At 41.4% G+C, this 14,538-nt stretch overlaps 1 protein-coding gene across 1 annotated transcript; it reads right to left on the minus strand.

The window, feature by feature from the left end:
• Positions 1-1,769: 1,769 nt before the first annotated feature.
• ppm1da (protein phosphatase, Mg2+/Mn2+ dependent, 1Da) lies at positions 1,770-8,836 on the minus strand. Its single transcript, XM_030743443.1, has 6 exons — positions 8,194-8,836; positions 7,052-7,280; positions 4,755-4,879; positions 4,254-4,435; positions 3,897-4,121; positions 1,770-3,780 (listed from the first exon to the last, which is right to left on the minus strand). The coding sequence occupies exons 1-6, from the start codon at positions 8,720-8,722 to the stop codon at positions 3,394-3,396; spliced, it is 1,677 nt and encodes a 558-aa protein (XP_030599303.1). The 5' UTR covers positions 8,723-8,836; the 3' UTR covers positions 1,770-3,393.
• Between the last annotated feature and the right edge of the window lie 5,702 nt (positions 8,837-14,538).

Raw genomic sequence — 14,538 nt, forward strand, 5'->3', positions numbered from 1 at the left:
GTTTTTATGTAATAATTAACTAATAAAATGTTCTGTGAAATGAATCTAAAGTTAATTTGAAGTAAATAGGAATGTGAGGTAAACCGTTGATGAATATCAAGTTAGGGCTGCTCAGTTATGGAAAAAATCATAATCACAATTATTTAACAAGATTACTCATTGACTTTCTAAAGAACTGCATTTATTGCACTTTCAGTACCTTGAAAACTCGTGCGCTTCTACAATCTCTTGAAAATAAATGCTAAATTGAAAATAAAATGCAGAATATATAAATAAAATATAAAAATACAGAAATAAATTATAAATTAAACACGAATAATAAATAAATGAATAGAAAGGTAATGCCAGATATCACGACTAATAATACTAGGAAGAAACAGGACCGAGTTATTTAGACCAAATAAATTTGTTCACATTTTAGCAGAGGTGGCAAAAGTACAGACATTCTGTACTTAGGTAGAAGTAAATGGACTAGTTCTTATACAGCGCTTTTCTACTCTCTGAACACTCAAAGCACTTATACAACACGTTTACATTCACCCACTCATACAAGCACTTCCATACATAACTGAGCTAAGTGCTTTTACTGTCTAACATTCAGACACATTCATACTTGCGTTGGAGAGCAACTTGGGGTTCAGCATCTTGCCCGGGGATACTTTGATACGCAGCCCGGAATCGAACCACCAAACTTCCGATTAGTAGGTGACCTGCTCCTCCTGAGCTACAGCCGCCCAAGTACAAATGCTTGTTTTAAAAAATACTCTGGTAAAAGTTGAAGTACTGGTTCAACATGTTTTGGTAAGCTGTAATCGTTACAGTGATTCTACTGTAGACATGTGCACAGGTAGAATTGAATCAAGGACTTCTTAGGTGACATTAAACAGAGAAGTGATCAGTGTTCAAATGAATGGACCTATCAAAAAGTAAGGCACAAACGAACGATCAGGAGTAACTGAGGTAACCAGGCGAGATCAGTGCGCAGGAGGCACATCAACAGGTTTATATATAAGATAAGGAAATGAGCTGTTTTGCAAGTATCTATGAGTCTGCGTTTTTGTACATACATTACAACCAATCCAGTCCTTTTTGGCAACTTTGCATATCTTTATAGAACTGTGATGTTATATTAGCTGCAATTTCTGCAGCCCTCTTGGCCAGATCTGTCTGAAAAAAAAAAGACATTTTAATGTCAGTGACAGTTTTTACCCCGATAAATAAAGAATATGTAAAAGTCACTTTGCCAAAAAGTGATTGCAGCTTCTACCTTGTCACAGGAGTGTTGTATTTGGTTCAAAATGACTTGATATCATTCATGAGAGGTATGTCTCACAAATTCTAGGCCAAAAAGTCACTTACAAAATTTTAAATACAGGCAAACAGTTTTTGGCACAACACCGGCACTAGCCCCCAGGACGGATAGATGGACGCTAAAAAATAACTGCCTGGATGAATTCAAAGATGACAAGACTCACATCTATACAGCAACTTTGTAGCAATGTAGACACATAAGACTGTTAAAAGATGTGTTTTGGGTTTTTTTTTAGCAAATACTACAAAATTAAGCAAAAGTATGACAATGAAAATGACAATATACTAATTAATACAAGAGTCTAATAAGCAGGCAGAAGAGTCAACATTTTTAAGTGCAAAAGACCTTTGACTGTTTTATCAGTTCAAACCAAAACCATTCAGACAACATAATTAAAAATGAATTACTAAATATTTGCAATGCACGGTAATTAAGTTACTTCAGAGAGTTTTTTATTTAAATAGGTTAATTGCCAGATAAGTGTTTTTCACATTTACACTGTACACATGCACTTTTTTGCTGTTAGCACAGCTTTCTGAATCAGGGAGGTGAGTATTTAACAGAGTTACTGAGGAGACAAAGACTGAAGGGAATTCTCAAAAATATATCAAATTCAGAATCAAGGAATTCCAAGCCAAGCAACAGACTGTATTTGCAGAGAGCATGTCTCACCATTGTATGATTCAAACAACCCATAATGCTACAAAGTCCTGTCAGAAATTGCACTTAGCTCAGTGAAGATACATTATCATGTAACAAAGACTGAAATGTTCATCTTTCCTGTGTAATGGTCTTGCAGGAATTATCAGAATCATACAGGGCACTGTCACGTTTTTCTAACTACACTCAGCTCAGTGAGGAATCCATTCTAAAAGGATTTGATTATTTATTACTTGACCTTCTCCATTTCAGAATAAAATCCAAGACTAGCTGCATTGTTAAAAAAAAACAAAACAAAAAAAACAAAAAACTACCTTCAAAAGACAATTAAGGTCACCATAATAGCGCAAAACAATTCTGTTACAAACTCCCATCTATGCAGAGTGTATTTAATCACAAACGAGCCTTGTGCATACATCGATAACAGCACAACTGCAGCTGCAGCATGGAGGGACACTGGCATGTAGGAAGGAGCAGGTTAAAGAAACCTATCAATCAGCCTAAACAACACAACAGGGGGTGGTGTTCTCTTACAAATGAGCTACAACGGTGGCAGGATGATCCAATAAATGTTACTTGTAAACATTTTTGTTCAGTGCCTCCAAACTGAAGAAACCTTCAGACACCTTTAGAGATGCTCATCGATTTATAGACACGTGCAGAAGCAGAGGGCTGTTGGAATATGAGTAGGTGGAGCAGGCAAGACACCACACAACTGTAATGCTTCATTACAAACTGGGGGGGATTTATCCCTTAAGATGCACAGTGCAATTAAGATCTTTAACTATTAGACACTGTTTTTTTTGGGGGGTGGGGGGGGGTGTTATGTCAAATCAGTACTTTAAAAAAACATTACATGTATTTATATAGCAACATACACAATGTAATAGCTTACTGGTTTGTGACTGTAGCAGCACCTTGAGTTTATATTCAAGACAAATCTCCAGTGATTAAATAAATTGATAATAATACATAAATATGTTTAACACAGGGTGTGCACACAATTGTGTTGACGGAGTGATGAGTTGGAGGTGAAAGCAGAGGTGGAGCTCATCTAAAAGGAACTTTCCCCTATCATCATCATACAATAAAAGAATGTATAAAAATATATATATTTGTTTTAACTGAACAGTTCAACTTACTTTTCAGTACTTGCTATAAAATGCATAAGATTTTACACCAGCACTGTTACCAGAAACAGAGGTGACATAAGACACATTTCATCAGCATTTCAGGAAGGAATTTAAAAACAAAGACACAAAATTCATCGGAAACAAACTTTTATAAGGGATGAACGTTCGAGTGTCGAGCAACAACGAGTCTCTCCACGACCTCCACAGGACAGAACAGAAGCACCACTGGAAATAGTGACAGTGGGAGGCAGCAGGTTGGCGTTGGGTGTAGGTGTGTGCACGTGTGTTTTAGCACACGCACACTGTGGTACTGTTATGCTGCTGGAGAATGGGGGAGACGTTATTAGACTCTTTCTGCTTCTTCTCTGCATTGTGTTGAACCAGCGGCGGTCTTTCGGCAGTCCTGCGCCGGGCTTTCTTTGCCAGCAGGCCTGATGGTGCTGATGATCCATCAATAGTTCTTTTGCTGGTGTGCGTCCTGCTGCCAACAGTCCTGTCCGTTGCACTGGACAGAGTGGGCAGCTCAGTGCGGCTGTTTGAACACAATGGAGTCAGAGCAAACGGGTCAGAGAGATTCCCGTGATAAAGGTTGCTGCTTCCCGATAGTCCATCTCGTCGCTCCAAGGCAGGGAGGAGCTCACATGTGGCTGAGGGAGAGTCTTCCTCAGGAAGTCGCTGCAGAAGACGACAACAAAATAACAGTGAAATCCAACACTTATACATGTGGGTACCACACCTTAAACTCTAAGACAGTTCACACCAACTTAAACCAGGGATCCATCCTGCCTCACCTGAATGAGAGGAGTGTCTGCACGGGATATGGAGGTGGGAGGGCACTGAGACACCTTGGCTAGGTCGAGCAGCACTTCCTCGTGGTGCAGGGTGTCCTGGCAGGTCCCAGGTTGTTGCAGGGCAATCACTATGGCGCTTGTATTGTCTGCACGTAACATACGCTGGCGCCACCGCAGCAGAGCATGGCTGACCAGCTGCCTGGCACTCGAGACCCCGCATGGTGCCTGCAGCAGTAAAGGTTGTTAGTACACGGACTAAAAACTGATATGAGGCTGATATGGTCTGCAAAAGGCATCAAACCAGTCATGCAATGAAGGGGCCAAACTACTGACAACAGCTAAAAAGTAACCACTCACCATTTCCTCATCATTATTCTGACACATGGAGATGGCCTCTTGAGGTGGCACCATGTTCCAAAGACCATCGCTGCCCAGGATGATGTAGCGATGTTTTTTGGGGTCAAGGATCACCACACTAGTGTCAGGCTCGGGAGAAACAACAAACTCTCCACTATAGAAGTCATAGCTCCACAGATCGCCTGTTGCAGACAAGGAAACCTTACTGAAGGGATTACAGGCCACATATTGCTGTGTAACTCTGGCTCTAACATTCATTAACATTTTTCCTGAACGTATTGCTTAAAAGTAGGTGGAAAACAGGAGGCAATTTTCCAAGAGCCCCAAAAACTCTAGACAACTCTCCCGACACAATTGGGGACAAAGCAAGGACTCTGTCCCCAATTACAAGTCAAAAAGAATTACAGTTCTTATACTCCATTTCATATTTTTCTAGCCATTTGCTCATGCAGCCTTCTTAACATGTTATTCACTGAGATTACTGTAGCTTACTCTTCCTACCTAAAGCTCGAGCTACTGCCAAGAATGGTATCTGGTCAATCACGGTGCTGCGACGGACTGGACCATTGTGGCTGAGTCTGGGCCTTTTCCACACCACCCGATTCACTCCAGACTTCTTGATCACACTGTTAGCAGAGAGAGAAGCGAGAAGCTGCCATTTACACCAAGCATAGTACACAAAGATTTTTACAGAGTCAGTTGGGCTACAGCAACAATTACACACAGCTGCCAATTTATTCAGTACACCAATCACATACACAAAGTCTTTTAAAGAAAGGTGTACAATTGCTTGGGACCAGCACTAGGAGTACATTAATTTGTGACCCCGGAGGCTGGGTTTGTGTCCTCTCAGAATTGAACCAGGGATCTTTTGTGTGTAAAGCAAACATGTTAACCACTACACCATGGAGCCAAAAAGTACACGTCAACGGACTGTTCTCTGTTTAGAGAAACCAAAGAGAACCTGTGGATTACTGACAAGAAGTAAAAGAGAAATCCAACCCAAAAACACAGGTGAGTTGAAGGGTGCTATCAAATCAACCTGGGCTTCAATAACACCTCAGCAGTGGCACAAGTTGATTGCCTCCATGCCACGTTGCACTGATGCACTAATTCATTGTAAAGGAGCCTCAATCACACTGACTTTTTTCATTGAGCCTAAAAAATATTCTAACAGTTTGAGATACTGAATTTCTAACATTAAATGAGAAGGTTAAGATTTAAGGTTTTGAAGTTACTGAACATGGGAAACAGAGCAGGAAAGCAATGCTTGCAGCCGACTTGACAGCACGAGCATTTAACTCAATTTTGCGACTCAAAAGTAAATATGTGGGGACTATAGAGCATCTTTAGAAGCATATGTGCAAATAAAAGCTATTTGAAGATTGAGCCCAAGGAGCCTCTTTTTTTCCCCCTCAAGAAAAAGGTTGCTAACACAACACCACTGAAGATGATGCTGTTGTAGTTCATGGTGAAGCCGCATCTTCTCTGACACACAAAACAAGCATCAAATGCCACATTGCCACTAGTACCTACTCAGCCAGACTCGACTCAGCACAGTTTTGTTTCCATTACAATTGCGTACCACCTCAATGTGGGTGGAGTCGATACAGCAACATGGGCAGAAGTCACTTGATGTAATTTTTAATGTGTCTCAAACGTGGCTATGACCGTGGAGACCTCATATTACACTTTCTCATTTCTTCTGTGCACAGAAACATCTGCACCTTGTCATTGGACCACAGTGTTGGTTTGTGTGTCTCCATTTTCCTCGCTTTCGGGTTTTAAAAACGGCACACTTCTGCTGAAGGAGTTGCTCTCATGACTCTGCTAGTGACGACACTCCCTGGCCAATGAGTGGCATGCTGTTCTTTGACACCACATTTTCGGATTGCCTCAGATTGCTTGGAACCCCGGATGAGTGGGTACTAAAAAAGTACCTGGTACCAGGACCTAACAGAAAACCCTATAAACCGTGCTGAGTCAAGTCGCGCCAAGTAGGTACTAGTGAAAACAGGGCAAAAGAGGCAGGGCATTGACCAAGACAATGAACCCAGGTGGAGTGAACAACTACACTTTCTGACAGCAGCAGCACTAGTTCCTGTAATTGCTACCAAAACTTTGAGGGCAAAATAGCCAATAATAGTCTTGAAATAAAGCACCTAATCAACAAGCTTAAACACAAAGAGAAGCAGTGACAAACAGTACATACTATTGCTTTTTTCTATACCAAAGCACCTTGTCTAACATTTTCGCACACACACTCACATTCCAATGGATGCATAAGGCAACTCAGGGTTCAGTATCTTGCAAAAAGACTTTGATAGACAAACTGCTCTGCCAATGAGGCACAGCTGTGGCTCAGAACAAAGCTGTGTGATTAAAAGCGCAAATGAAAGCTGTGTGCAGACAAACTGGTTTGTTTAGTTTACCGCGATCTTTAAATTTGGCAGGTTTCATGTAAACTTTCCTGCAGGCGGACACCAGCTGCCCCCCGATGCTGCTGTGATACCTGCAGCATGCAGGGGTGTGTCTAAAGGAGAGCATGGGGTGTACTCCACTGCATTTCTTTCCAAGTTAGTAGTACTTGGAGGTTATTTGCAGATTTAGATTATTAATTTACAAATGAATATATTATTATTATTATTATTATATTAAACAGATTAAACAATCCATTTGTACAAAGAATAATGAAAATTTGTTTTTCCCTTTTCTTTTGGGCAGACCAGTAAACATTTACAAGGAGGCAGTAAAACTCTGTCAGTGGGGGACAAAATGTTACACTGGACACTGCTTACCTCCCTCCTAGTCCTTCAATACGCTCCCTCTCTCTGGGTAATTCTGGTTTATGGTCCTGTGTGACTTCCACAGCTCTGATGAATGGGACTGAAGGGTCATCCTGAACACCTAGAACCACCGCAGAGTCCCCAACATGGGCCACATACATGCGGTTTCCCCTGAGGACTACTACACTGGCTGTGGTACCTGATGTACTAGGAAGGCCTGTGAGTGTCTTTGGCCATTCAGCTGAGGAGACAGAAGACAGAAAATGAATGCAAGCTTACTGCCCATTAAAACCTTACTCCACAGTCTTCAGAGGTACACTGAACTGATAGGCAGAGAATATATGTTAGTAAAAATGTCTTTGCATTTTATGTTGTTAATGTCCATGGATGTGTTTTGTGTACTATGCAAAAGTGAAACCTGTGACTTCAAGGTCAGTTCGTTTATGTCCAGGAGATAGTCTTACATGGTAAGCAAAGTCACACACGCCTTGTACAAACACTGTGTGTGTGCATATGATCGGTGACCAGTAGGAAACAGCTGACATGCCCGGACATATCCAAGCAATGCCGGCCGGAGTCCATGCGTCATAGCACGCACAGAGTAAACACAATCAAGGAGGTTTTACAACTGGCAATAACTATATCTCCGCAGCGACACACTAGTGAGGCCAGTAAAGCAATAACATAACATCGGACTCCATTGTACACCAAATTGTGAACATACTTCTGAATTGTTAGTCATTCGCTCTGTCACGCTTATTTTGGAGAGTATCCGGTGGCTACTGCTAACTTCATTAGCTCCGCCACATTTCAATGCTAACACAATAATAACATTTGCTTATAATTTATTCTGAATTGAAACAGAAAGAGAAACAAATCCTAGGCATGATGGCGATACCTTCACACGAGTCTTCATAGTTATGTGGCTTTATAAGCGACATTTAACAGAAAAAAGCTGTACGGTGTCCGTGGAACATTCTAGTAAATCCGGCTTTCATACGAGCTAGCAGTGAGCCGCGGTCCATGAACGCAGGCAGGTAAACACTGAACAGGGTGTAGGCCAGGCACTAAAGTATGATTTTGAGGTTTGGCGTCAGGTCACACTACTAAGACACTCTTAAAAGTCACAACTTAATATGGCGTTGTGAACTTACGCAGCTTCTTCCACATAGCGTGGTGGCATGCTACAAATCCTTTGCGTATGGCAGAACAAACCTCCCGGTCACAGTCTGACCAGAATCCCCGCTGTTTCTTCATGAACTCCCACAAATAGTCCCGGGCAAACTGTGCAGCCTCACGACCCCCGTGACCGTCAAAGACAGCGAAGAATGCTACAGAGCGGCGGGAACAACTTGCGGTGCTCGGTCCAATTTGCGGCGTGTTCGGACCTCCTGGTGGTGGTGGTGTCTCTATCGATATGCCCCCGTCTTCTATTCGTAGCGGTTCACAGGATGTGTTTAAAACCTGCGGGGACCCCGCGGTTTTATCAGTCCGGTCAGGATGAATGTCCCCAGCCTGAGAATTGAACATACAGTCTCTTCGACTGTTCTCCTCTGATTCACCCGTAGTCGGCTCATTTTCTCCCGGCTCAGGCTCTACTATGACCTCGGTCACATCTTCCATGTACTTCCTGCCTCCTTGGTCGGTAAACACACTCACTCGCATCAGTAATGCGTTTTCCATGGCTCCAGAGATGAACCGCACTCCAATTTTTCAGTATTTTTATTATGTAAAATAAAAAGGCAGTACACTTAATTGCAGAACAACGTCCTGCCTTTGTTTATGTTCGAGCGTAGTAGGCATGCTCAAACGCGTTGACGTCAGAATTTCCCTTCTTCTCGTACGTAGACGTGGCAAAGCCAATGCAGCTGTCGCCGAAGTGCCGTTGCCCTCTAGAGGTCTGACTCCAAGCCTAGCGGCGACTTTTGACCACCCTGCGGAGTGGTCATGGTGCTCACGTCAATTCTAGGTGAACATTTAAAAAAAAAAAAAAAACCCTGTTGATAACCTTTTTGAGGGAATTCACATTCATCCTCCTCCTGGGGCTGATCTGGGAATTTCATTGGGGGGCATTCAGTGCAATCAACTGTATGAACCTGCAAGCACCTTTGTGCCATGTTTCCGCAGTGGTCATAAATGTGTGTCATACACAATCATATGAAAAAAGAAGTCATGTAAAAAAGGAATTTTTCACAAGACTCTATGTAGTCCACCATCAATGCTTCCATGGGAATTATGAGGGTAAGTAGCAGCCAGGTGCTGCTAATCAGATGCACTTTATTAACTGATCATCAGCAACTGTGAGCACCTCTATAAAAGCAGGCGTCTTGGCAGCTTCCTGTTCTGGGATATTTAGCTGTGTATTAACAGAATGCCACAGTCTTCCCAGGAGTGGATGTCTTAGCAAATTGCCCTCAAGGTCAGACCACGAAATGCTCAGAGAAAATTCAAAAAACCTAAGAGCTACATCTCAGACTCTACAGGCCTCAGTTAGCAAGTGTTAATACTCATGACAGTACAATTTGAAAAAGACTGGACAAGTATGGCTGGGTTGAGAAACGTGCAATAGTCCAGTCAAAGCCCAAATAAATTGATGGAGACCTGAAAGTTATAAAAATTTTAGCCAAAATCCTAATTACATGGATACAAAATTTGTATCCATGACAGAATTTTGTTCGACTCACCACTAAATATGGAATGAAGAATTTGATAAAGCGCTGCAGTAAAGAAGAATTTTGTAATTACAGCACAGTGCTAACAATGGCACATCACTACAGGCAATTAAATTCTTAGGCCCAGGCCCCCTACGGTCCACCATGCAGGCCCCTCAATATTTTAAACTAAAGCAATATTGCACATGAACTAACACTTACATAAACAAAATATAGAAACTATATTAAAACAAAGACTGCAAAGACCATAAATGCTATATAAAGATAGAATAAATATGGAATCAAGATATCTAGTACTGTATATATATATATATACATACATAACACACATAAAATAAGATACTGTAGCAGCTGTAGTGTAAGGTGATGGTGTGTACATGTACAATGTGTACAATGATTGTGCAAAATGTCATGTATATATAAACAATAAACTATTGACATTTATATATATAGGACCTGAGAGATCCATCTGGCCCTTCAGTTGATCCATCTACTGTTCACAGAAGCCTCATCAGGAATGGAAGAAACCATTCTTAAAGAAGCAACCCAGGGGAAAAGGTGGAGGTATGCCAAATTACACAGGCAGTCTGCTGAAAACCAGTGAGAACAGTTCTGTGTGTGAGTGATGAATCCAAATTTGTTCCTCCCAAGGACCTCTTAACCTCATTCATGCAACTAAACTATTAAACTCTGCTCAAATGAGGTTTATTATCAACCAGTACCAAGAATCTCGTCCCTTGTCTTCAGATGGAAATGTAATAATCCTGATGGTGCAGATGAATGTAAACCCCTTTTTAATTAGGTGGTATGACTCTTTCCTTATCAATAGGCTGCAGCAAGTCAAATTCACCTCCACTCTTACAGATACATTGGTGGGCAGCACTGGCGTCCCCCAGTGCTGCGTCAGTTCACCATTCTTGTTCACATTGTAGACAAATAACTGCGTGAGTTGTATACAATGTGAACACGCTGTCATTCTCAGTCTGCACACCAAGGATTCCAGTGACTCCCCCCACAGAGCTGCTGTGGATAGAGTTGTGGCCTGGTGTGATAACCATTAACTTCACATAAACACCTGCAAGACTGCCGAGATGCTGTTGGATCCCAGATCAGCTTTGTGCTCTTGGGGTACTGCCACCCTACTGTTTTGTGGCAAAACAGTGGAATAACTTATTTCCCGCACTTCTTGTAGCACTGGGCCCAATTGCTGACCATTTGTGTTCAATATCATTCCATTGATGCTCAGCAATTCTATGCTGAAAAATTATTTACATATTACAAATGGCTTATTTACAAGTCTCTAATTAGGTGCATTTGCATAGTTGTGCAAAAATATAAAACTTTCAGATGAAAACAGTCCAAAAGCAGGTCAAACACCCTAAATCACACAAAAGCCTATGCCCTCTAGATTAGATATGGCATGTATTGATACTTGTCCCACCCTCCTCAGTGTCATGGACATGACATAGTTTTACAATGTGTATCATACTGAAATAGAGCTTTATCTATCCATGAAGCCAGATGACGCACATCAATTAGTTAAACTACAGGAATGTCTTAAAGACATAAAGGCCTGGATGACCTCTAATTTCCTGCTTCTAAATTCAGATAAAATTGAAGTTATTGTACTCAGCCCCACAAATCTTAGAAACATGGTGTCAAACCAGATCCCTACTCTGGATGGCATTACCTTGGCCTCCAGTAACACTGTGCGAAATCTTGAAGTCAATTTTTGAGCAGGATATGTCCTTCAATGCACATATTAAGCAGATATGTAGGACTGCTTATTTGTGTTTGAACAGTATTTCTTAAATCAGAAACATCCTGTCTCAGAGTGATTCTGAAAAGCTAATTCATGCCTCTTTTTTTTTAACTTCTAGGCTGGACTATTGTAATTCATTATTATCAGGCTGTCCTAAAAGCTCCCTGAAAAGCCTTCAGCTGATCCAAAATGCTGCAGCTAGAGTACTGACAGGGACTAGAAAGAGAGAGCACATTTCTCCCATACTGGCTTCTCTTCATTGGCTCCCTGTTAAATCCTGGAATGAATTTAAAATTCTTCTTCTCACATTCAAGGTCTTAAATAATCAGGCCCCATCTCATCTCAAATAACTCATAGTACCGTATCACCCCGATAGAGCACTTTGGTCTCAGACTACTGGCTTACTTGTGGTTCCTAGGATACTTAAAACATTTATATGCCTGGAGCATTTAAATGTGGGAGCTTTCCCTGAGGAACGAGTTAAATTAGTTGCCCTTTTGTCTCAGTCGTCAGATGTTTTTGCATTTCAGGATGAGGATTTATACGGATAAGGTTAAGCATGAAATCAACCTCACTGATGATGTTTCAGTTGCACAGGCTTATAGGTGCATACCTCCTACCCAATACTAGGAGGTTAGGGAACATATAGCCCAAGGAGAGCACTAGTGCTTGTGCATCACCCACTGTGCTTGTGAGGAAGGCAGATGGTAACTTAAGGTTGTGTGTGGATTATAGGAAGTTAAAGTCCAAGACCAGGTGTGATATGTTTCCCTTGCCTCGAATAGATGAATGTTTTGATGCTTTGCATGGTGCTACACTTTTCTCTACCATTGATCTGGTCAGTGGCTATCATTAAATAGCAGTTCATGAAAAGCACAGACACAAGACAGCCTTCTCCACTCCTTTGGGGTTGTCTGAGTACACCAGGCTACCATTTGGTGTTTGCAATGGCCCAGCAACATTTCAGAGGCTCATACAATCCACTATGAGTGATCTGGTGTTTCAAATTATGCCTGTCTACTTGGATGACATCTTGGTTTATTCTGACACATTTGAAGAACATTTAAGTCAACTCTAGAAAGTCTTGCAGAAGCTTGGAGAGAGAGGTTTGAAGGTTAAAGTGTATAAGTGTCAGTTTCTTCAGTCCACTGTTCCTTTCCTTGTGTATCAGGTCTCAGCTGAGGGCATAGGTACAGACCATGATAAGGTAGCTGCAGTACAACAGTGGCTTGTGCCAAAAAAAAAAAAAAAAAAAAAGGGTTTCTGCAATTACTGTGGGAGGTTTATACCGAGTTTTTCTCAGTTACCTGGCCCTTTTCATGACTTGGTCAATGCTTCTATTAAAGGAAATGGTTCTATCCAGTCAAAGGAACTATTTGGTTGGGTGTCATTGAACAACAGTGGGTTGCACAGTTGGCTGTATTTGATTTCGATGTGCAGTACCACCCAGGTAAAAATAACAATGCAGCTAATGCCCTCTCTCGGCAGTCATTAGCAGGGGAGCCTCAGCCAGATGGGGATGATCAGGAGTTTGATGGCTGCATATCAGTCTGTAATGTCATCTGGAGGGGGACAGTATTGGATCCAGATTTGGTGGGTGCCGGTGTTAAATGTTGCTAGATTAAGCAGACCTGGGCTTCAGTCACTATGTTGAGTGCTGTAATACACCTACTTTGCCAGGTTATTCAAAAGAGGAACTCAGTCAGCTCCAGAATGTGGATCCCACAATTCAGTCATTAAAGAGATTTTGGGACAGGAAGACAAAACCCACTTGTCACGAAAGAAGAGAGTTTACAAGGTTGGTCGTTGTTTTGCTTAGACAGTAGTCAAAGATTAGAAAAATTGATGAACCTTTATATCAAGTCATTACTGTGTGCATGAGGGGGGAATGCAGGCAAATTCTGTTGCCTGCAGGTTTGAAAGAGGTTGTTCATAATAATATTGGACATCAAGGTATACAGGGTTTATACAGGAATCCTAGAGTTAAATTTACTACCTCTAAAATATTTTTACTACCAGGATGAAATCGAGCAGCAGCCTTTTTGGGGTGGCGGTGGATTCACAGCACTAAGCCATGTACGATGATAGCCCATCTCTCACCAAAGACAAAACTGTATCCCACTTACTTGAAGGTGTAACTGTGACTTTGTCTTGACTAAGACCTCATACACATTAATATTCCAAACACATTTCAAAAAGTGGCGCAGTAGGTAGTTGCCCGTCTCGCAGCCAGTGGGTTGCCGGTTTGGGTCCCTGTCCCTGTGCTGCATTGTGTCCTTGGGCAAGACACTTAAACCACATTGCCTAACGGTAGTGCCGGTCTCTGGCTGCATGACCGCAGATGCTCGTCTCTGGATGAGTGATCTGGAACGTTGTGTGCCTTGTCCGCACAATGACAATGAGTTGAATCTATCTAAATTTGTTTTTTTAAGAATATATACAAAATGCAATGAAATTCAAGTTTCACAAGCTGATTATTTTCCAATAAAATCTTGGAAAACTGGTTTGCTGCTGAGGTGTGACGGCAATACTTGTGCTCGTAGCTGACCTTGAGGTTGCAGTTGTGGTGCTTTGTGTAGCACCAAAAACCAAAATAGGGATCTGCTCCCTACGTGCAAATCCGCTGCTGGTGAACGGTGGATGCTCGGTGTGATTTGATCGCCGTCACACCGTTTCAGGTCAAATTTATATTTTTTCTGCACACTTTACAAAATGCCTCTCGATCATTCCCCATGACCGGCTTAACCCTCTGGGGTCCGGGGTATATTTGGCCATTTTTGATTACTTTTGTTTTTAGCTTCATAGTTGACTTTAGAAACTGTTTACCTTGCCTTGTTTGGTATAATTGTTTTTTTCAGCGTGACCTCGTGTGTGACTGTATAGTTATTCTTTCATTTTGACATACTGTATTAAGACATTGGACTTACAATTACATAAAAACATAAATTCAGAGTAGAAAAAAAGTTAGATTTTTTTTACTGTAAAAATCAGAAACATGTTTAACGAAGTATTTTTACAATTAAAATGCAAATATAAGTTGTAAATTTGCAAAACTTGTGTAAAAA

This window comes from Archocentrus centrarchus, chromosome 13, assembly GCF_007364275.1.
Source record: "Archocentrus centrarchus isolate MPI-CPG fArcCen1 chromosome 13, fArcCen1, whole genome shotgun sequence".
NCBI lineage: Eukaryota > Metazoa > Chordata > Actinopteri > Cichliformes > Cichlidae > Archocentrus > Archocentrus centrarchus.

Coding starts and splice junctions, on each gene's coding strand:
- ppm1da (XM_030743443.1), bottom strand. CDS start 8,722: ATGGAAAACGCATTACTGATGCGAGTGAGTGTGTTTACCGACCAAGGA. Junction 7,281..8,193: donor CGCTATGTGGAAGAAGCTGC/GTAAGTTCACAA, acceptor CTGTCTCCTCAG/CTGAATGGCCAAAGACACTC. Junction 4,436..4,754: donor GGCAGTAGCTCGAGCTTTAG/GTAGGAAGAGTA, acceptor TGTCTGCAACAG/GCGATCTGTGGAGCTATGAC.